Here is a 22,952-nt window from a genome sequence, read left to right on the forward strand (position 1 = left end):
TGTCTCTGTCTGTCTCTCTGTCTCTGTCTGTCTCTGTGTGTCTATTTCTTTGTGTCTCTCTCTGTCTCTCTGTGTGTCTCTCTGTGTGTCTCTGTGTGTCTGTCTGTGAGTGTGAGCCTGCTAACTGGTTCCTCAAGTTTTTTCCCTACCTATCCACCTATGGAGTTTTTCCTTGCCACTCGTGTGTGTGTGTGTGTGTGTGTGTGTGTGTGTGTGTGTGTGTGTGTGTGTGTGTGTGTGTGTGTGTGTGTGTGTGTGTGTGTGTGTGTGTGTGTGTGTGTGTGTGTGTGTCTCCCAGGTCATTTGGGGTGGTGTTGTGGGAGATCAGTACCCTAGCAGAGCAGCCGTACCAGGGCCTGTCTAACGAGCAGGTCCTGAAGTTCGTCATGGATGGAGGATATCTGGACCGACCAGACAACTGTGCTGACCGGCTGTAAGTCTCACCTCTAGATCAATGTTTTAAATGATAATGTCTGTATAGTCCAGCTCAATGATATCACACTGTAGATATCTATGGTGTAGTCGTGGTCATTGTGGGATGGGAAGACCATTTATAGATGACAACGTTAGAACAATCACTGATTATTACTCTTCTTTGGTGATCATGATATTGAGGATATTGGTGATCATGATATTGGTGATCATGATACTGAGGATATTGGTGATCATGATATTGGGGATATTAGTGATCATGATACTGGGGATATTGGTGATCATGATACTGGGGATATTGGTGATCATGATACTGGGGATATTGGTGATCATGATACTGGGGATATTGGTGATCATGATATTGGGGTTATTGGTGATCATGATATTGGGGTTATTGGTGATCATGATATTGGTGATATTAGGGATATTGGTGATCATGATATTGGGGATATTGGTGATCATGATATTGGTGGTATTTGTGATCATGATATTGGGGGATATTAGGGATATTGGTGATCATGATATTGGGGATATTAGTGATCATGATATTGGGGATATTAGTGATCGTGATATTGGGGATATTGGTGATCGTGATATTGGTGGTATTTGTGAGCATGATATTAGGGATATTGGGGATGTTAGGGATATTGGTGATCATGATATTGGTGATCATGATACTGGGCATATTGGTGATCATGATATTGGGGATGTTAGGGATATTGGTGATCATGATACTGGGCATATTGGTGATCATGATATTGGGGATATTGGTGATCATGATACTGGGGATATTGGTGATCATGATATTTTTGGATATTGGTGATCATGATACTGGTGATCATGATATTGGGGATATTGGTGATCATGATATTGGGGATATTAGTGATCATGATATTGGGGATATTGGTGATCATGATACTGGGGATATTGGTGATCATGATACTGGTGATATTGGGGATCATGATATTGGTGATATTGGTGATCATGATATTAGTGATCATGATACTGGGGATATTGGTGATCGTGATACTGGGGATATTGGGGATCATGATATTGGGGATATTGGTGATCATGATACTGGGGATATTGGTGATCATGATATTTGGGATATTGGTGATCATGATATTGGAAATATTAGTAATCATGATACTGGGGATGTTAGGGATCACGATATTGGGGATATTAGTGATCACGATACTGGGGATATTGGTGATCATGATATTGGGGATATTAGTGATCATGATACTGGGGATATTGGTGATCATGATATTGGGGATGTTAGGGATATTAGTGATCATGATACTGAGGATATTGGTGATCATGATAATGGGGATATTGGTGATCATGATAATGGGGATATTGGTGATCATGATATTGGGGATATTAGTGATCATGATACTGGGGATATTGGTGATCATGATATTGGGGATATTGGTGATCATGATATTGGGGATATTAGTGATCATGATACTGGTGATATTGGTGATCATGATATTGTTGATATTAGTGATCGTGATATTGGGGATATTAGGGATATTGGTGATCATGATATTGGGGATATTAGTGATCATGATATTGGGGATATTAGTGATCGTGATATTGGGGATTTTGGTGATCGTGATATTGGTGGTATTTGTGAGCATGATATTAGGGATATTGGGGATGTTAGGGATATTGGTGATCATGATACTGGGCATATTGGTGATCATGATATTGGGGATGTTAGGGATATTGGTGATCATGATACTGGGCATATTGGTGATCATGATATTGGGGATATTGGTGATCATGATACTGGGGATATTGGTGATCATGATATTTTTGGATATTGGTGATCATGATACTGGTGATCATGATATTGGGGATATTGGTGATCATGATATTGGGGATATTAGTGATCATGATATTGGTGATATTGGTGATCATGATATTAGTGATCATGATACTGGGGATATTGGTGATCGTGATACTGGGGATATTGGGGATATTGGTGATCATGATACTGGGGATATTGGTGATCATGATACTGGGGATATTGGTGATCATGATATTTGGGATATTAGTGATCACGATACTGGGGATATTGGTGATCATGATATTGGGGATATTAGTGATCATGATACTGGGGATATTGGTGATCATGATATTGGGGATGTTAGGGATATTAGTGATCATGATACTGAGGATATTGGTGATCATGATAATGGGGATATTGGTGATCATGATAATGGGGATATTGGTGATCATGATATTGGGGATATTAGTGATCATGATACTGGGGATATTGGTGATCATGATATTGGGGATATTGGTGATCATGATATTGGGGATATTGGTGATCATGATACTGGTGATATTGGGGATCATGATATTGGTGATATTGGTGATCATGATATTAGTGATCATGATACTGGGGATATTGGTGATCGTGATACTGGGGATATTGGGGATCATGATATTGGGGATATTGGTGATCATGATACTGGGGATATTGGTGATCATGATAATGGGGATATTGGTGATCATGATATTGGGGATATTAGTGATCATGATACTGGGGATATTGGTGATCATGATATTGGGGATATTGGTGATCATGATATTGGGGATATTAGTGATCATGATACTGGTGATATTGGTGATCATGATATTGTTGATATTAGTGATCGTGATATTGGGGATATTAGGGATATTGGTGATCATGATATTGGGGATATTAGTGATCATGATATTGGGGATATTAGTGATCGTGATATTGGGGATTTTGGTGATCGTGATATTGGTGGTATTTGTGAGCATGATATTAGGGATATTGGGGATGTTAGGGATATTGGTGATCATGATATTGGTGATCATGATACTGGGCATATTGGTGATCATGATATTGGGGATGTTAGGGATATTGGTGATCATGATACTGGGCATATTGGTGATCATGATATTGGGGATATTGGTGATCATGATACTGGGGATATTGGTGATCATGATATTTTTGGATATTGGTGATCATGATACTGGTGATCATGATATTGGGGATATTGGTGATCATGATATTGGGGATATTAGTGATCATGATATTGGTGATATTGGTGATCATGATATTAGTGATCATGATACTGGGGATATTGGTGATCGTGATACTGGGGATATTGGTGATCATGATACTGGGGATATTGGTGATCATGATACTGGGGATATTGGTGATAATGATATTTGGGATATTGGTGATCATGATATTGGAAATATTAGTAATCATGATACTGGGGATGTTAGGGATCACGATATTGGGGATATTAGTGATCACGATACTGGGGATATTGGTGATCATGATATTGGGGATATTAGTGATCATGATACTGGGGATATTGGTGATCATGATATTGGGGATGTTAGGGATATTAGTGATCATGATACTGAGGATATTGGTGATCATGATAATGGGGATATTGGTGATCATGATAATGGGGATATTGGTGATCATGATATTGGGGATATTAGTGATCATGATACTGGGGATATTGGTGATCATGATATTGGGGATATTGGTGATCATGATATTGGGGATATTAGTGATCATGATACTGGGGATATTGGTGATCATGATATTGGGGATATTAGTGATCGTGATATTGGGGATATTAGTGATCATGATACTGGGGATATTGGTGATCATGATATTGGGGATATTAGTGATCATGATAATAGGGATATTGGTGATCATGATATTGGGGTTATTGGTGATCATGATATTGGTGGTATTTGTGAGCATGATATTAGGGATATTGGTGATCATGATATTGGGGATATTAGTGATCATGATATTGGGGATATTAGTGATCATGATATTGGTGATCATGATATTGGTGGTATTTGTGAGCATGATATTGGGGATATTAGGGATATTGGTGATCATGATATTGGGGATGTTAGGGATATTGGTGATCATGATATTGGTGATCATGATACTGGGGTATTGCTGATCATTATATTGGGGATATTGGTGATCATGATACTGGGATATTGCTGATCATTATATTGGGGATATTGGTGATCATTATATTGGGGATATTGGTGATCATGATACTGGGGTATTGCCGATCATTATATTGGGGATATTGGTGATCATGATATTGGTGATCATGATACTGGGGTATTGCTGATCATTATATTGGGGATATTGATGACATTGGGGATAGTGGTGATATTGGTGAAATCCTGATTGAGTTGTTACAATAACTTTGATACAACATCTATCATCGCCTCTCTCCTTTTCTCTTCCTCTCCTCTCCTCCCCTCTTCCTCCTTGTCTTCTCTCCTGTCCTCTTTCTCCATTCCTCCTCCCCTCTTCCTCCTTGTCTCCTCTCCTCCTCTCCTCTTCCTCCTTGTCTTCTCTGCTTCTCTCCACCTTCTGCTCTTTCTCCCTCCTCCTCCTCTTCTCTCCTCAGACACAATCTGATGTCAATGTCCTGGCAGTACAACCCCAAGCTGCGTCCCAGCTTCCAGGAGATCATTGAGATGCTCCACGAGGACCTTCACCAGTCCTTCCAGGAGGTCTCCTTCTACTATAGCCAGGAGAACAAGCCTCCGGAGCAGGAGGACTTTGACCTGGACATGGACAACATGGAGAGCATTCCCCTAGACCCATCCTCTTACTCTCAGAGAGGGGACCACAGTTCCTCTTACTCTCAGAGAGGGGACCACAGTTCCTCTTACTCCCAGAGAGGGGACCACAGCTCTGAGCGGGACGAGGCGGGTTCGTCACTGGGGTTGAGACAAAACAACTACGAGGAACACATCCCGTACACACACATGAACGGGGGAAAGACTAACGGACAACAGACACTAGCCCTCCCTCGGTCTAGTCCCTCCTAACAGAACATTAAATGGGGTAAGGGTCTAGTCCCTCCTAACAGAACATTATATGGGGTACGGGTCTAGTCCCTTCTAACAGAACATTAAATGGGGCAAGGGTCTAGTCCCTCCTAACAGAACATTAAATGGGGCAAGGGTCTAGTCCCTCCTAACAGAACATTAAATGGGGCAAGGGTCTAGTCCCTCCTAACAGAACATTAAATGGGGCACGGGTCTAGTCCCTCCTAACATAACATTATATGGGGTAAGGGTCTAGTCCCTCCTAACAGAACATTATATGGGGTAAGGGGCTAGTCCCGCCTAACAGAACATTATATGGGTTAAGGGTCTAGTCCTCCTAACAGAACATTATATGGGGTACGGGTCTAGTCCCTCCTAACAGAACATTATATGGGGTAAGGGTCTAGTCCCTCCTAACAGAACATTATATGGGGTAAGGGTCTAGTCCCTCCTAACAGAACATTATATGGGGCAAGGGTCTAGTCCCTCCTAACAGAACATTATATGGGGTAAGGGTCTAGTCCCTCCTAACAAAACATTATATGGGGTAAGGGTCTAGTCCCTCCTAACAGAACATTATATGGGGTACGGGTCTAGTCCCTCCTAACAGAACATTATATGGGGTAAGGGTCTAGTCCCTCCTAACAGAACATTATATGGGGTAAGGGTCTAGTCCCTCCTAACAGAACATTATCCCCATGTCTTTCCCTCACACAGATGAATTGATATGAATATAGTTTTGTTGTTTTGTATAGATGATCACTTTTTTCACTTGTTCAGAGGCCTCCTGGAAGTACACATCTCAGGACATTATTGCTCTCTGTTGTCAAGATGCCACCCTCATTACACTACAGTATGTAGCCATGTTGTCCAATGTCAACCAGGAGAGAACATACAACCAACCACACGTACACTTTTTGTATTCAAGAAAGACAAACCTCCCTCTACTGCTTCTCTCTTGTACTCAACCTTTTTTTTCTTTTTTTAATATTGCCAAGTTTCCACGAATGTGTGGCGGAGGTAGAAATCAACTGTGAAAAGAATTCAACTTTGGGTCAACCTGAAGGCTGCTAACCCCAGGACTCTCCAGACTGTCCCTTCCCCAAGCTGAGGCTCTCTCCCTGGGCAGCTCAGCCCTCCCTGGGCCATGGAGGTCCCCCATGGTGTCGCTCAGTGTAAAAGTGCCCTTTTATCTCTGTCTGTGACCTGCATCTTATGTCATGGAGCTGTGTCTGTCTGACCTGCATCTTATGTCATGGAGCTGTGTCTCTGTCTGTGACCTGCATCTTATGTCATGGAGCTGTGTCTGTCTGTGACCTGCATCTTATGTCATGGAGCTGTGTCTCTGTCTGTGACCTGCATCTTATGTCATGGAGCTGTGTCTGTCTGTGACCTGCATCTTATGTCATGGAGCTGTGTCTGTCTGTGACATGCATCTTATGTCATGGAGCTGTGTCTCTGTCTGTGACCTGCATCTTATGTCATGGAGCTGTGTGTCTGTCTGTGACCTGCATCTTATGTCATGGAGCTGTGTCTCTGTCTGTGACCTGCATCTTATGTCATGGAGCTGTGTCTGTCTGTGACCTCCATCTTATGTCATGGAGCTGTGTCTGTCTGTGACATGCATCTTATGTCATGGAGCTGTGTCTGTCTGTGACCTGCATTGAATGTCATGGAGCTGTCTCTTTGTCCTCTGAAGTTGTCAAGGAACGACAGACTTTCTGAGACTTGAGAACTAGCTAACTTTTGGATTGATGAATGTGTCAAATCCATTTTCGAATCTTCGAAACAAACTTTATCGATCCACTGGAGAAGCTTGTTGTCATCTCTCCTCACACTCTGCAGTATTACAAACATCACATAAAGAATTAACATATTTCTTTGGTTATATATTTTTTATTTATTTAGGTTTCATTTTCTCATTTTGAGTTTTCACATTTACAGCTGAAGGATATTTAAAAATCTGTTTGAGGGGGGGGGAAAAACATTTTTACAAAAAGAAAACGAGTTCCTCAGATGACCAATAGATGCTTCTTTTGGTATATTTTAGTGGGTATAGAAAATATAAATATATATATATATAAATATATTATTGATGGTTTTTTCTACATAGTTGTTGACATTGTGTTTCATGAGGTATTTCCGGTCTGTAGGAAAAAAAATGTTTTTACATGTTTGTCTCTTATGTTTATTTTTTCTAATCCAGAAATCATACTAATAATCATTTGGACTTGTGATCAACAAACAGCACTTGGTCTTTCCTCTCCGTATCAGATGCACAGTAAGCGGAGGAGGAGGAGGAGCTTGGCTTGGCCCGTTGATATCAAATCAAACTGTCTGCTCTAGATAAATAAAGCAGTGTGGTGCAACATGACAACGCTCTGTCTCTGTTTCTCTCCTCATGCGTCTGTTATTGTTTACTATGTAGTTTATTACGTCAGGATGTGGTATGTGTGTACAATTGATCTCAGAGTGAGGTCTTTGTGTAATCAATATACAGTACCAGTCAAAAGTTTGGACACCTACTCATTCAAGGGTTTTTCTTTTAAGTTTACTATATTCTACATTGTAGAATAATAGTGAAGACATCAAAACTATGAAATAACACCTATGGAATCATCACCTACATCACGAAGGGCGTTACTTGCCGCTACAGTGTAAGACCTACATCATGAAGGGCGTTACCTGCCGCTACAGTGTAAGACCTACATCATGAAGGGCGTTACTTGCCGCTACAGTGTAAGACCTACATCACGAAGGGCGTTACTTGCCGCTACAGTGTAAGACCTACATCACGAAGGGCTTTACTTGCCGCTACAGTGTAAGACCTACATCACGAAGGGCGTTACTTGCCGCTACAGTGTAAGACCTACATCACGAAGGGCTTTACTTGCCGCTACAGTGTAAGACCTACATCACGAAGGGCGTTACTTGCCGCTACAGTGTAAGACCTACATCACGAAGGGCTTTACTTGCCGCTACAGTGTAAGACCTACATCACGAAGGGCGTTACTTGCCGCTACAGTGTAAGACCTACATCATGAAGGGCGTTACCTGCCGCTACAGTGTAAGACCTACATCACGAAGGGCGTTACCTGCCGCTACAGTGTAAGACCTACATCACAAAGGGCTTTACTTGCCGCTACAGTGTAAGACCTACATCACGAAGGGCGTTACTTGCCGCTACAGTGTAAGACCTACATCACGAAGGGCGTTACTTGCCGCTACAGTGTAAGACCTACATCACGAAGGGCTTTACTTGCCGCTACAGTGTAAGACCTACATCACGAAGGGCGTTACTTGCCGCTACAGTGTAAGACCTACATCACGAAGGGCGTTACTTGCCGCTACAGTGTAAGACCTACATCATGAAGGGCGTTACTTGCCGCTACAGTGTAAGACCTACAGTGTCTATAGAAGGTGATGCCACTTTACATTCACATTTGAGTAATTTATCAGCTAATGAAGGTGAGACCACATACCATGATGATCACAAGACATCTTTGTTTAAAGTGTTGGTAGCTACCGAGGTGCACGAATCAAAGCAAGCGACGGAAACTAAATGTTTCCTTCTCAGGTGCGTCTGATGGGTGTGGTCTCTAAGGGCCAGCCCACTCTAGTTGTCATGGAGCTGATGACCCATGGCGACCTGAAGAGCTACCTGCGCTGCCTCCGCCCCGACTCTGAGGTACACACACACACATTATTGGGATCCCTGTCCTGGGGGCTAGTCTAGGGGTAGAGCTGCCTCCCCCTGCAGGCAGCGGCTCTATCCACCCTGTATCTCTCTTCCCTCTCCACCCTGTATCTCTCTCCACCCTGTATCTCTCTCCACCCTGTATCCCTCTCCACCCTGTATCTCTCTCCACCCTGTATCTCTCTCCACCCTGTATCTCTCTTCACTCTCTACCCTGTATCTCTCTCCACCCTGTATCCCTCTTCTCTCGCCACCCTGTATCCCTCTCCACCCTGTATCCCTCTCCACCCTGTATCCCTCTTCTCTCTCCACCCTGTATCCCTCTCCACCCTGTATCCCTCTTCTCTCTCCACCCTGTATCCCTCTCCACCCTGTATCTCTCTCCACCCTGTATCCCTCTCCACCCTGTATCTCTCTCCACCCTGTATCCCTCTCCACCCTGTATCCATCTCCACCCTGTATCCCTCTCCACCCTGTATCTCTCTCCACCCTGTATCTCTCTCCACCCTGTATCCCTCTTCTCTCTCCACCCTGTGTCCCTCTCCACCCTGTATCCCTCTCCACCCTGTATCTCTCTTCACTCTCTACCCTGTATCCCTCTCCACCCTGTATCTCTCTTCACTCTCTACCCTGTATCTCTCTCCACCCTGTATCTCTCTTCACTCTCCACCCTGTATCCCTCTTCTCTATCCACCCTGTATCCCTCTCCACCCTGTATCTCTCTCCACCCTGTATCCCTCTCCTCTATCCACCCTGTATCCCTCTCCACCCTGTATCCCTCTCCTCTATCCACCCTGTATCCCTCTCCACCCTGTATCTCTCTCTACCCTGTATCCCTCTCCTCTCTCCACCCTGTATCCCTCTCCTCTATCCACCCTGTATCCCTCTCCACCCTGTATCCCTCTCCACCCTGTATCCCTCTCCACCCTGTATCTCTCTCCACCCTGTATCCCTCTCCTCTATCCACCCTGTATCCCTCTCCACCCTGTATCTCTCTCCACCCTGTATCCCTCTCCTCTATCCACCCTGTATCCCTCTCCACCCTGTATCTCTCTCCACCCTGTATCCCTCTCCTCTATCCACCCTGTATCCCTCTCCACCCTGTATCTCTCTCCACCCTGTATCCCTCTCCTCTATCCACCCTGTATCCCTCTCCACCCTGTATCTCTCTCCACCCTGTATCCCTCTCCTCTATCCACCCTGTATCCCTCTCCACCCTGTATCCCTCTCCTCTATCCACCCTGTATCCCTCTCCACCCTGTATCTCTCTCTACCCTGTATCCCTCTCCTCTCTCCACCCTGTATCCCTCTCCACCCTGTATCTCTCTCTACCCTGTATCTCTCTCTACCCTGTATCCCTCTCCTCTCTCCACCCTGTATCCCTCTCCTCTATCCACCCTGTATCCCTCTCCACCCTGTATCCCTCTCCACCCTGTATCCCTCTCCACCCTGTATCTCTCTCCACCCTGTATCCCTCTCCTCTATCCACCCTGTATCCCTCTCCACCCTGTATCTCTCTCCACCCTGTATCCCTCTCCTCTATCCACCCTGTATCCCTCTCCACCCTGTATCTCTCTCCACCCTGTATCCCTCTCCTCTATCCACCCTGTATCTCTCTCCACCCTGTATCCCTCTCCTCTATCCACCCTGTATCCCTCTCCACCCTATATCCCTCTCCTCTATCCACCCTGTGTCCATCGCCACCCTGTATCCCTCTCCTCTATCCCTTCTTCTCATATTGAACTATATCACAAATACCCCAAAAACATCTATATTTATGACTAGCAATTGTTGTGATCTATGCGCCCCCTTGTGGCCTGTTGAAGAATAGCCCTAGTATTAATACATGTCTTGTCAGAATAACCCTACTGGGCGCCCGCCCCCCACGCTGAGGGAGATGGTCCAGATGACAGCAGAGATAGCAGACGGCATGGCCTACCTCAACGCCAAAAAGTTTGTCCACAGAGATCTGGCCGCTAGGAACTGCATGGTGGCACAGGACTTCACTGTCAAGATAGGAGGTAGTCTACACTCACACTGTCTCTCACTCACTCACACAGTCTTTACCCTAACTTTAACCCCAAAATCACCCTAGCCTCTAAACCTAGCCTCTAACCCTAACCCTAGCCCCTGACCATGGTCCTAACCCTAGCCCCTAACCCTAGCCTCTAAACCTAACCCTAGCCCCTGACCATGGTCCTAACCCTAAACTTAACCCTAGCCCCTGGCCATGGTCCTAAACCTAACCCTAGCTCCTAACCCTAAAACTGACCCTAGCTCCTAACCCTAGCCCCTGACCCTAAAACTAACCCTAGTTCCTTAAACTAACCCTAGCCCCTAACCCTAAACCAAACCTTAGCTCCTAACCCTAAAACTAACCCTAGTCCCTAACCCTAAAACTAACCCTAGCTCCTAACCCTAAACCCAACCTTAAACCTAACCCTAAAACTAACCCTAGCTCCTAACCCTAAACCTGACCCTAGCCCCTAACCCTAAAACTGACCCTAGCTCCTAGCCCTAATTCGAACACTAATTCTAACCTTAACCCTAAACCCCCTAGATATAGCATTTGACCTTGTGGGGACTAACAACATGTCCCCAGTTGGTCCAATTTTTGTTTGTTTACTATTGTTGTGGGGACTTGTGGTCCAGTATAGTTAAACACATTCACACACACATATCAAGATAGTAGGTATGGGAACTCACTTCCTCACATATACAATGTAATACTTTTAAATACATCTACATGCATGTTTAACTGCCTTCTGCAGTCGGAAGTTTACATACACTTAGGTTGGAGTCATTAAAACTCGTTTTTCAACCACTCCACAAATTCCTTGTTACCAAACTATAGTTTTGGCAAGTCGGTTAGGACATCTACTTTGTGCATGACACAAGTAATTTTTCCAAAAATTGTTTACAGACAATTATTTCACTTATAATTCACTGTATCACAATCCCAGTGGGTAAGAAGTTTACATACGTTAAGTTGACTGTGCTTTTAAACAGCTTGGGAAATTCCAGAAAATGATGTCATGGCTTTAGAAGCTTCTGATAGGCTAATTGACATAATTTGAGTCAATTGGAGGTGTATCTGTGGATGTATTTCAAGGCCTACCTTCAAACTCAGTGCCTCTCTGCTTGACATCATGGGAAAATCAAAAGAAATCATCCAAGATGTCAGAAAAATAATTGTAGACCTCCACAAGTCTGGTTCATCCTTGGGAGCAATTTTCAAATGCCTGAAGGTACCACGTTCATCTGTACAAACAATAGTACACAAGTATAAACACCATGGGACCACGCAGCCGTCATACCACTCAGGAAAGAGACGCGTTCTGTCTCCTAGAGATGAACGTACTTTGGTGCGAAAAGTGCACCTCAATCCCAGAACAACAGCAAAGGACCTTTTGAAGATGCTTGAGGAAACCAGTACAAAAGTATCTATATCCACAGTAAAACGAGTCCTATATCGACATAACCTGAAAGGCCGCTCAGCAAGGAAGAAGCCACTGCTCCAAAACCTCCATAAAAAAGCCAGACTACGGTTTGCAACTGCACCTGGGGACAAAGATCGTACTTTTTGGAGAAATGTCATCTGGTCTGATGAAACAAAAATAGAACTATTTGGCTATAATGACCATCGTTATGTTTGGAGGAAAAATGGGGATGCTTGCAAGCCGAAGAACACCATCCCAACCATGAAGCATGGTGGTGACAGCATCATGTTGTGGGGGTGCTTTGCTGCAGGAGGGACTGGTGCACTTCACAAAATAGATGGCATCATGAGGCAGGAAAATGATGTGGATATATTGAAGCAACATCTCAAGACATCAGTCAGGAAGTTAAAGCTTGGTCACAAATGGGTCTTCCAAATGGCCAATGACCCCAAGCATACTTCCAAAGTTGGGGCAAAATGGCTTAAGGACAACAAAGTCAAGGTATTGGAGTGGCCATGACCTCAAAGCCCTGACCTCAATCCTATAGAAAATTTGTGGGCAGAACTGAAAAGCGTGTGCGAGCAAGGAGGCCTACAAACCTACAAACCTGACTCAGTTACACCATACACAAAATGTTTGACCCAATTTAAACAATTTAAAGGCAATGCTACCAAATACTAATTGAGTGTATGTAAACGTTTGACCCACTGGGAATGTGATGAAAGAAATAAAAGCTGAAATAAATCACTCTACTATTATTCTGACATTTCACATTCTTAAAATAAAGTGGTGATCCTAACTGACCTAAAACAGGGAATTATTACTAGGATTAAATGTTAGGAATTGTGAAAAACTGAGTTTAAATGTATTTGGCTAAGGTGTATGTAAACTTCCGACTTCAACTGTATTTGCCTTTTCATATAGGTCATTTGTATTTTCTCTCCTTTCTCTAAATGTTTGTATGAATTGTTGACAGCTTGTTACAATGCAGGTTCCTGTTCTGGGATAATAATAAAATATATTCTCTACTCAACCCTCAGACTTTGGTATGACCAGAGACATCTATGAGACGGACTACTACCGTAAGGGAGGAAAGGGTCTTCTTCCTGTCCGCTGGATGGCTCCTGAGTCTCTAAAGGACGGAGTGTTCACTGCACACTCTGACTGCTGGTGAGGATACGTGACTGTGTCTCTGTCTGTCTCTCTGTCGCTGTCTGTCTGTCTGTCTGTCTGTCTGTCTGTCTGTCTGTCTGTCTGTCTGTCTGTGTCTGTCTGTCTGTCTGTCTGTCTGTCTGTCTGTCTGTCTGTCTGTCTGTCTGTCTGTCTGTCTGTCTGTCTGTCTGTCTGTGTGTGTGTGTCTCTCTGTGTGTCTGTTTCTGTGTGTCTCTCTGTGTGTCTGTTTCTGTGTGTCTCTGTGTGTCTGTCTGTGAGTGTGAGCCTGCTAACTGGTTCCTCAAGTTTTTTCCCTACCTATCCACCTATGGAGTTTTTCCTTGCCACTCGTGTGTGTGTGTGTGTGTGTGTGTGTGTGTGTGTGTGTGTGTGTGTGTGTGTGTGTGTGTGTGTGTGTGTGTGTGTGTGTGTGTGTGTGTGTGTGTGTGTGTGTGTGTGTGTGTGTGTGTGTGTGTGTCCCAGGTCATTTGGGGTGGTGTTGTGGGAGATCAGTACCCTAGCAGAGCAGCCGTACCAGGGCCTGTCTAACGAGCAGGTCCTGAAGTTCGTCATGGATGGAGGATATCTGGACCGACCAGACAACTGTGCTGACCGGCTGTAAGTCTCACCTCTAGATCAATGTTTTAAATGATAATGTCTGTATAGTCCAGCTCAATGATATCACACTGTAGATATCTATGGTGTAGTCGTGGTCATTGTGGGATGGGAAGACCATTTATAGATGACAACGTTAGAACAATCACTGATTATTGCTCTTCTTTGGTGATCATGATATTGAGGATATTGGTGATCATGATATTGGTGATCATGATACTGAGGATATTGGTGATCATGATATTGGGGATATTAGTGATCATGATACTGGGGATATTGGTGATCATGATATTGTGGATATTGGAGATCATGATATTGGGGATATTGGTGATCATGATACTGAGGATATTGGTGATCATGATATTGGGGATATTAGTGATCATGATACTGGGGATATTGGTGATCATGATACTGGGGATATTGGTAATCATGATATTGGGGTTATTGGTGATCATGATATTGGTGATATTAGGGATATTGGTGATCATGATATTGGGGATATTAGTGATCATGATATTGGGGATATTAGTGATATTGGTGATCATGATATTGGTGGTATTTGTGATCATGATATTGGGGATATTAGGGATATTGGTGATCATGATATTGGGGATATTAGTGATCATGATATTGGGGATATTAGTGATCATGATATTGAGGATATTGGTGATCGTGATATTGGTGGTATTTGTGAGCATGATATTAGGGATATTGGTGATCATGATATTGGGGATGTTAGGGATATTGGTGATCATGATATTGGTGATCATTATACTGGGCATATTGGTGATCATGATATTGGGGATGTTAGGGATATTGGTGATCATGATATTGGTGATCATGATACTGGGCATATTGGTGATCATGATATTGGGGATATTGGTGATCATGATACTGGGGATATTGGTGATCATGATATTGAGGATATTGGTGATCATGATACTGGTGATCATGATATTGGGGATATTGGTGATCATGATATTGGGGATATTGGTGATCATGATATTGGGGATATTGGTGATCATGATATTGGTGATCATGATATTGGGGATATTGGTGATCATGATATTGGGGATCATGATACTGGGCATATTGGTGATCATGATATTGGGGATATTGGTGATCATGATACTGGGGATATTGGTGATCATGATATTGAGGATATTGGTGATCATGATACTGGTGATCATGATATTGGGGATATTGGTGATCATGATATTGGGGATATTCGTGATCATGATATTGGGGATATTGGTGATCATGATATTAGTGATCATGATACTGGGGATATTGGTGATCGTGATACTGGGGATATTGGGGATCATGATATTGGGGATATTGGTGATCATGATACTGAGGATATTGGTGATCATGATATTGGAAATATTAGTAATCATGATACTGGGGATATTGGTGATCATGATACTGGGGATATTGGTGATCATGATATTTGGGATATTGGTGATCATGATATTGGAAATATTAGTAATCATGATACTGGGGATGTTAGGGATCACGATATTGGGGATATTAGTGATCATGATACTGGGGATATTGGTGATCATGATATTGGGGATATTAGTGATCATGATACTGGGGATATTGGTGATCATGATATTGGGGATGTTAGGGATATTAGTGATCATGATACTGAGGATATTGGTGATCATGATAATGGGGATATTGGTGATCATGATATTGGGGATATTGGTGATCATGATACTGGGGATATTGGTGATCATGATATTGGAAATATTAGTAATCATGATACTGGGGATATTGGTGATCATGATTTTGGGGATATTAGTGATCATGATTTTGGGGTTATTAGTGATCATGATATTGGTGGTATTTGTGAGCATGATATTGGGGATATTAGGGATATTGGTGATCATGATATTGGGGATCATGATACTGGGGATATTGGTGATCATGATATTGGGGATATTGGTGATCATGATACTGGGGTATTGCTGATCATTATATTGGGGATATTGATGACATTGGGGATAGTGGTGATATTGGTGAAATCCTGATTGAGTTGTTACAATAACTTTGATACAACATCTATCATCGCCTCTCTCCTTTTCTCTTCCTCTCCTCTCCTCCCCTCTTCCTCCTTGTCTTCTCTCCTGTCCTCTTTCTCCATTCCTCCTCCCCTCTTCCTCCTTGTCTTCTCTCCTGTCCTCTTTCTCCATTCCTCCTCCCCTCTTCCTCCTTGTCTCCTCTCCTCCTCTCCCCTTCCTCCTTGTCTTCTCTCCTCCTCCCCTCTTCCTCCTTGTCTTCTCTGCTTCTCTCCACCTTCTGCTCTTCCTCCTCCTCCTTATCCTCTCTTCTTCCTCCTCCTCTTCTCTCCCTCCTCCTCCTCTTCTCTCCTCAGACACAATCTGATGTCAATGTCCTGGCAGTACAACCCCAAGCTGCGTCCCAGCTTCCAGGAGACCATTGAGATGCTCCACGAGGACCTTCACCAGTCCTTCCAGGAGGTCTCCTTCTACTATAGCCAGGAGAACAAGCCTCCGGAGCAGGAGGACTTTGACCTGGACATGGACAACATGGAGAGCATTCCCCTAGACCCATCCTCTTACTCTCAGAGAGGGGACCACAGTTCCTCTTACTCTCAGAGAGGGGACCACAGTTCTTCTTACTCTCAGAGAGGGGACCACAGTTCCTCTTACTCCCAGAGAGGGGACCACAGCTCTGAGCGGGACGAGGCGGGTTCGTCACTGGGGTTGAGACAAAACAACTACGAGGAACACATCCCGTACACACACATGAACGGGGGAAAGACTAACGGACAACAGACACTAGCCCTCCCTCGGTCTAGTCCCTCCTAACAGAACATTAAATGGGGTAAGGGTCTAGTCCCTCCTAACAGAACATTAAATGGGGTAAGGGTCTAGTCCCTCCTAACAGAACATTAAATGGGGTAAGGGTCTAGTCCCTCCTAACAGAACATTATATGGGGTAAGGGTCTAGTCCCTCCTAACAGAACATTATATGGGGTAAGGGTCTAGTCCCTCCTAACAGAACATTATATGGGGTAAGGGTCTAGTCCCTCCTAACAGAACATTATATGGGGCAAGGGTCTAGTCCCTCCTAACAGAACATTATATGGGGCACGGGTCTAGTCCCTCCTAACAGAACATTATATGGGGTAAGGGTCTAGTCCCGCCTAACAGAACATTATATGGGGTAAGGGTCTAGTCCCGCCTAACAGAACATTATATGGGTTACGGGTCTAGTCCCTCCTAACAGAACATTATATGGGGTAAGGGTCTATTCCCGCCTAACAGAACATTATATGGGTTACGGGTCTAGTCCCTCCTAACAGAACATTATATGGGGTAAGGGTCTAGTCCCTCCTAACAGAACATTATATGGGGTAAGGGTCTAGTCCCTCCTAACAGAACATTATATGGGTTACGGGTCTAGTCCCTCCTAACAGAACATTATATGGGGTACGGGTCTAGTCCCTCCTAACAGAACATTATATGGGGTAAGGGTCTAGTCCCTCCTAACAGAACATTATCCCCATGTCTTTCCCTCACACAGATGAATTGATATGAATATAGTTTTGTTGTTTTGTATAGATGATCACTTTTTTCACTTGTTCAGAGGCCTCCTGGAAGTACACATCTCAGGACATTATTGCTCTCTGTTGTCAAGATGCCACCCTCATTACACTACAGTATGTAGCCATGTTGTCCAATGTCAACCAGGAGAGAACATAAAACCAACCACACGTACACTTTTTGTATTCAAGAAAGACAAACCTCCCTCTACTGCTTCTCTCTTGTACTCAACCTTTTTTTTCTTTTTTTAATATTGCCAAGTTTCCACGAATGTGTGGCGGAGGTAGAAATCAACTGTGAAAAGAATTAAACTTTGGGTCAACCTGAAGGCTGCTAACCCCAGGACTCTCCAGACTGTCCCTTCCCCAAGCTGAGGCTCTCTCCCTGGGCAGCTCAGCCCTCCCTGGGCCATGGAGGTCCCCCATGGTGTCGCTCAGTGTAAAAGTGCCCTTTTATCTCTGTCTGTGACCTGCATCTTATGTCATGGAGCTGTGTCTGTCTGACCTGCATCTTATGTCATGGAGCTGTGTCTCTGTCTGTGACCTGCATCTTATGTCATGGAGCTGTGTGTCTGTCTGTGACCTGCATCTTATGTCATGGAGCTGTGTCTCTGTCTGTGACCTGCATCGAATGTCATGGAGCTGTGTCTGTCTGACCTGCATCTTATGTCATGGAGCTGTGTCTCTGTCTGTGACCTGCATCTTATGTCATGGAGCTGTGTCTGTCTGTGACCTCCATCTTATGTCATGGAGCTGTGTCTGTCTGTGACATGCATCTTATGTCATGGAGCTGTGTCTGTCTGTGACCTGCATTGAATGTCATGGAGCTGTCTCTTTGTCCTCTCAAGTTGTCAAGGAACGACAGACTTTCTGAGACTTGAGAACTAGCTAACTTTTGGATTGATGAATGTGTCAAATCCATTTTCGAATCTTCGAAACAAACTTTATCGATCCACTGGAGAAGCTTGTTGTCATCTCTCCTTACACTCTGCAGTATTACAAACATCACATAAAAAATTAACATATTTCTTTGGTTATATATTTTTTATTTATTTAGGTTTCATTTTCTCATTTTGAGTTTTCACATTTACAGCTGAAGGATATTTAAAAATCTGTTTGAGGGGGGGAAAAAACATTTTTACAAAAAAAGAACGAGTTCCTCAGATGACCAATAGATGCTTCTTTTGGTATATTTTAGTGGGTATAGAAAATATAAATATATATATATATAAATATATTATTGATGGTTTTTTCTACATAGTTGTTGACATTGTGTTTCATGAGGTATTTCCGGTCTGTAGGAAAAAAAATGTTTTTACATGTTTGTCTCTTATGTTTATTTTTTCTAATCCAGAAATCATACTAATAATCATTTGGACTTGTGATCAACAAACAGCACTTGGTCTTTCCTCTCCGTATCAGATGCACAGTAAGCGGAGGAGGAGGAGGAGCTTGGCTTGGCCCGTTGATATCAAATCAAACTGTCTGCTCTAGATAAATAAAGCAGTGTGGTGCAACATGACAACGCTCTGTCTCTGTTTCTCTCCTCATGCGTCTGTTATTGTTTACTATGTAGTTTATTACGTCAGGATGTGGTATGTGTGTACAATTGATCTCAGAGTGAGGTCTTTGTGTAATCAATATACAGTACCAGTCAAAAGTTTGGACACCTACTCATTCAAGGGTTTTTCTTTTAAGTTTACTATATTCTACATTGTAGAATAATAGTGAAGACATCAAAACTATGAAATAACACCTATGGAATCATGTAGTAACCAAAAAAGTGTTAAACAAATCAAAATATATTCAAAGTAGCCACCCTTTGCCTTGACAACTTTGCACACTCTTGGCATTCTCTCATCCAGCTTCAACTGGAATGCATTTCCAACAATCTTGAAGGAGTTCCCACATATGCTGAGCACTTGTTGGCTGCTTTTCCTTCACTCTGCGGGCAAACTCATCCCAAACCATCTCAATTGGCTTGAGGTTGAGTGATACTGGAGGCCAGGTCATCTGATGCAGCACTCCATCACTCTCCTTCCTGGTCAAATATCCCTTACACAGCCTGGAGGTGTGTTGGGTCATTGTCCTGTTGAAAAACAAATGATATTCCCACTAAGCGCAAACCAGATGGGATGACGTATCACTGCAGAATGCTGCGGTAGCCATGCTGGTTAAGTGTGCCTTGAATTCTAAATAAATCACTGACAGTGTCACCAGCAAAGCCCCCCCTACACCATCACATTCACACCTCCTCCTCCATGCTTCACAGTAGGAACCACACATACAGAGATCATCTGTTCACCTACTCTGCGTCTCACAAAGACGGTGGTTGGAACCAAAAATCGCAAATTTGGACTCAAAGGACAGATTTCCACCAGTCTAATGTCCATTGCTCGTGTTTCAGGGCCTAAGCAAGTCCTTTAGTAGTGGTTTCTTTGCAGCAATTCAACCAATCTCAATTGCACTCCACACTGCCCTTTCCCACCTGGACAAAAGGAACATCTATGTGAGAATGCTGTTCATTGACTACAGCTCAGCATTCAACACCATAGTGCCCATCATTAAGCTAAGGACCCTGGGACTAAACACCTCCCTCTGCAACTGGATCCTGGACTTCCTGACGGGCCGCCCCCAGGTGGTAAGGGTAGGCAACAACACGTCTGCCACGCGGATCCTCAACACGGGGGCCCCTTAGGGGTGCGTGCTCAGTCCCCTCCTGTACTCCTTGTTCACCCACAACTGCGTGGCCAAACACAACTCCAACACCATTAAGTTTTCTGACAACACAACAGTGGTAGGCCTGATCACCGACAACGATGAGACGGCCTATAGGGAGGAGGTCAGAGACCTGGCAGTGTGGTGCCAGGAAAACAACCTCTCCCTCAATGTGAGCAAGACAAAGGAGCTGATCGTGGACTACAGGAAACGGCGAGCTGAACAGGCCCCCATTAACATCGACGGGGCTGTTGTGGAGCGGGTCGAGACTTTCATGTTCCTTAGTGTCCAGATCACAAACAAACTATCATGGTCCAAACACACCAAGACAGTCGTGAAGAGGGCACGACAACGCCTTTTCCCCCTCAGGAGACTGAAAAGATTTGTCATGTGTCCCCAGATCCTCAAAAAGTTATACAGCTGCACCATCGAGAGCATCCTGACCGGTTGCATCACAGCCTGGTGTGGCAACTGCTCAGCATCTGACCGTAAGAAGCTACAGAGGATAGTGCGTACGGCCCAGTACATCACTGGGGCCAAAATTCCTGCCAGCAGGACCAATGTAATAGGCGGTGTCAGAGGAAAGCCCAAAAACTTGTCAGAGACTCCAGTCACCCAAGTCACATGTTTTCTCAGCTACTGCACGGCAAGCGGTACCGGAGTGCCAAGTCTAGGACCAAAAGGGTCCTTAGCAGCTTCTACCCCCAAGCCATAAGACTGGTGAGCAATTAATCAAATGGCCAACGGACTATTTACATTGACACCCCCCCCCCATTTGTTTTGTACACTGCTGCCACTCGCTGTTGATCTATGCATAGTCACTTCACCCCTACCTACACGTACAAATTACCTCGATTAACCTGTACTCCCGCACATTGACTCTGTACCAGTACCCCCTCTATATAGCCTCCACATTGACTCTGTACCAGTACCCCCTCTATATAGCCTCCACATTGACTCTGTACCGGTACCCCCTGTATATAGCCTCCACATTGACTCTGTACCAGTACCCCCTGTATATAGCCTCCACATTGACTCTGTACCGGTACCCCCTCTATATAGCCTCCACATTGACTCTGTACCGGTACCCCCTGTATATAGCCTCCACATTGACTCTGTACTGGTACCCCTGTATATAGCCTCCACATTGACTCTGTACCAGTACCCCCTGTATATAGCCTCCACATTGACTCTGTACCGGTACCCCCTCTATATAGCCTCCACATTGACTCTGTACCGGTACCCCCTGTATATAGCCTCCACATTGACTCTGTACCAGTACCCCCTGTATATAACCTCCACATTGACTCGGTACCGGTACCTCCTGTATATAGCCTCCACATTGACTCTGTACCGGTACCCCCTGTATATAGCCTCCACATTGACTCTGTACCGGTACCCCCTGTATATAGCCTCCACATTGACTCTGTACCGGTACCCCCTGTATATAGCCTCCAAATTGACTCTGTACCGGTACCCCCTGTATATATCCTCCACATTGACTCTGTACCGGTACCCCCTGTATATAGCCTCCACATTGACTCTGTACCGGTACCCCCTGTATATAGCCTCCACATTGACTCTGTACCAGTACCCCCTGTATATAGCCTCCACATTGACTCTGTACCAGTACCCCCTGTATATAGCCTCCACATTGACTCTGTACCGGTACCCCCTGTATATAGCCTCCACATTGACTCTGTACCGGTACCCCCTGTATATAGCCTCCACATTGACTCTGTACCAGTACCCCCTGTATATAGCCTCCACATTGACTCTGTACCAGTACCCCCTGTATATAGCCTCCACATTCACTCTGTACCGGTACCCCCTGTATATAGCCTCCACATTGACTCTGTACCGGTACCCCCTGTATATAGCCTCCACATTGACTCTGTACCAGTACCCCCTGTATATAGCCTCCACATTGACTCTGTACCAGTACCCCCTGTATATAGCCTCCACATTGACTCTGTACCAGTACCACCTCTATATAGCCTCCACATTGACTCTGTACCAGTACCCCCTGTATATAGCCTCCACATTGACTCTGTACCAGTACCCCCTCTATATAGCCTCCACATTGACTCTGTACCGGTACCCCCTGTATATAGCCTCCACATTGACTCTGTACCAGTACCCCCTGTATATAGCCTCCACATTGACTCTGTACCGGTACCCCCTGTATATAGCCTCCACATTGACTCTGTACCTGTACCCCCTGTATATAGCCTCCACATTGACTCGTTACCAGTACCCCCTGTATATAGCCTCCACATTGACTCTGTACCTGTACCCCCTGTATATAGTCTCCACATTGACTCGGTACTGGTACCCCCTGTATATAGCCTCCACATTGACTCTGTACCAGTACCCCCTGTATATAGCCTCCACATTGACTCTGTACCGGTACCCCCTGTATATAGCCTCCACATTGACTCTGTACCGGTAC

General features: G+C 44.2%; 2 protein-coding genes across 4 annotated transcripts in view; both read left to right on the forward strand.

The window, feature by feature from the left end:
* LOC120056144 (insulin receptor-like) overlaps positions 1-7,678 on the forward strand; it is a 135,989-nt gene extending 128,311 nt beyond the window's left edge. For 2 of the 3 annotated variants that reach the window (XM_039004347.1, XM_039004350.1), the window contains 2 exons: positions 299-433; positions 4,878-7,678. In XM_039004347.1, coding sequence (XP_038860275.1) covers positions 299-433; positions 4,878-5,304 — 562 coding nt within the window. In that variant the 3' untranslated portion in view covers positions 5,305-7,678. The remainder of the gene's footprint in view (positions 1-298; positions 434-4,877) is intronic. The other variant, XM_039004348.1, reaches the window with a different exon arrangement.
* A 264-nt stretch (positions 7,679-7,942) lies between these two features.
* On the forward strand, positions 7,943-13,615 carry LOC120056145 (insulin-like growth factor 1 receptor). The gene is made up of 3 exons (XM_039004351.1): positions 7,943-8,992; positions 10,860-11,022; positions 13,482-13,615. Exons 1-3 carry the CDS (start codon positions 8,867-8,869, stop codon positions 13,613-13,615), a joined length of 423 nt encoding a protein of 140 aa, XP_038860279.1. The 5' UTR covers positions 7,943-8,866.
* The last annotated feature ends 9,337 nt before the right edge of the window (positions 13,616-22,952 follow it).

The sequence above is a fragment of the Salvelinus namaycush genome, chromosome 11 (assembly GCF_016432855.1).
Source record: "Salvelinus namaycush isolate Seneca chromosome 11, SaNama_1.0, whole genome shotgun sequence".
NCBI classification, from domain to species: Eukaryota; Metazoa; Chordata; class Actinopteri; order Salmoniformes; family Salmonidae; genus Salvelinus; species Salvelinus namaycush.

Excerpts from the sequence above, each read along its gene's own strand:
- LOC120056145 (XM_039004351.1), top strand. The coding sequence starts at position 8,867 with ATGTTTCCTTCTCAGGTGCGTCTGATGGGTGTGGTCTCTAAGGGCCAG. Across the intron at positions 8,993-10,859 it reads GCCTCCGCCCCGACTCTGAG|AATAACCCTACTGGGCGCCC; the intron begins GTACACACACAC and ends ATGTCTTGTCAG. Across the intron at positions 11,023-13,481 it reads CTTCACTGTCAAGATAGGAG|ACTTTGGTATGACCAGAGAC; the intron begins GTAGTCTACACT and ends CTCAACCCTCAG.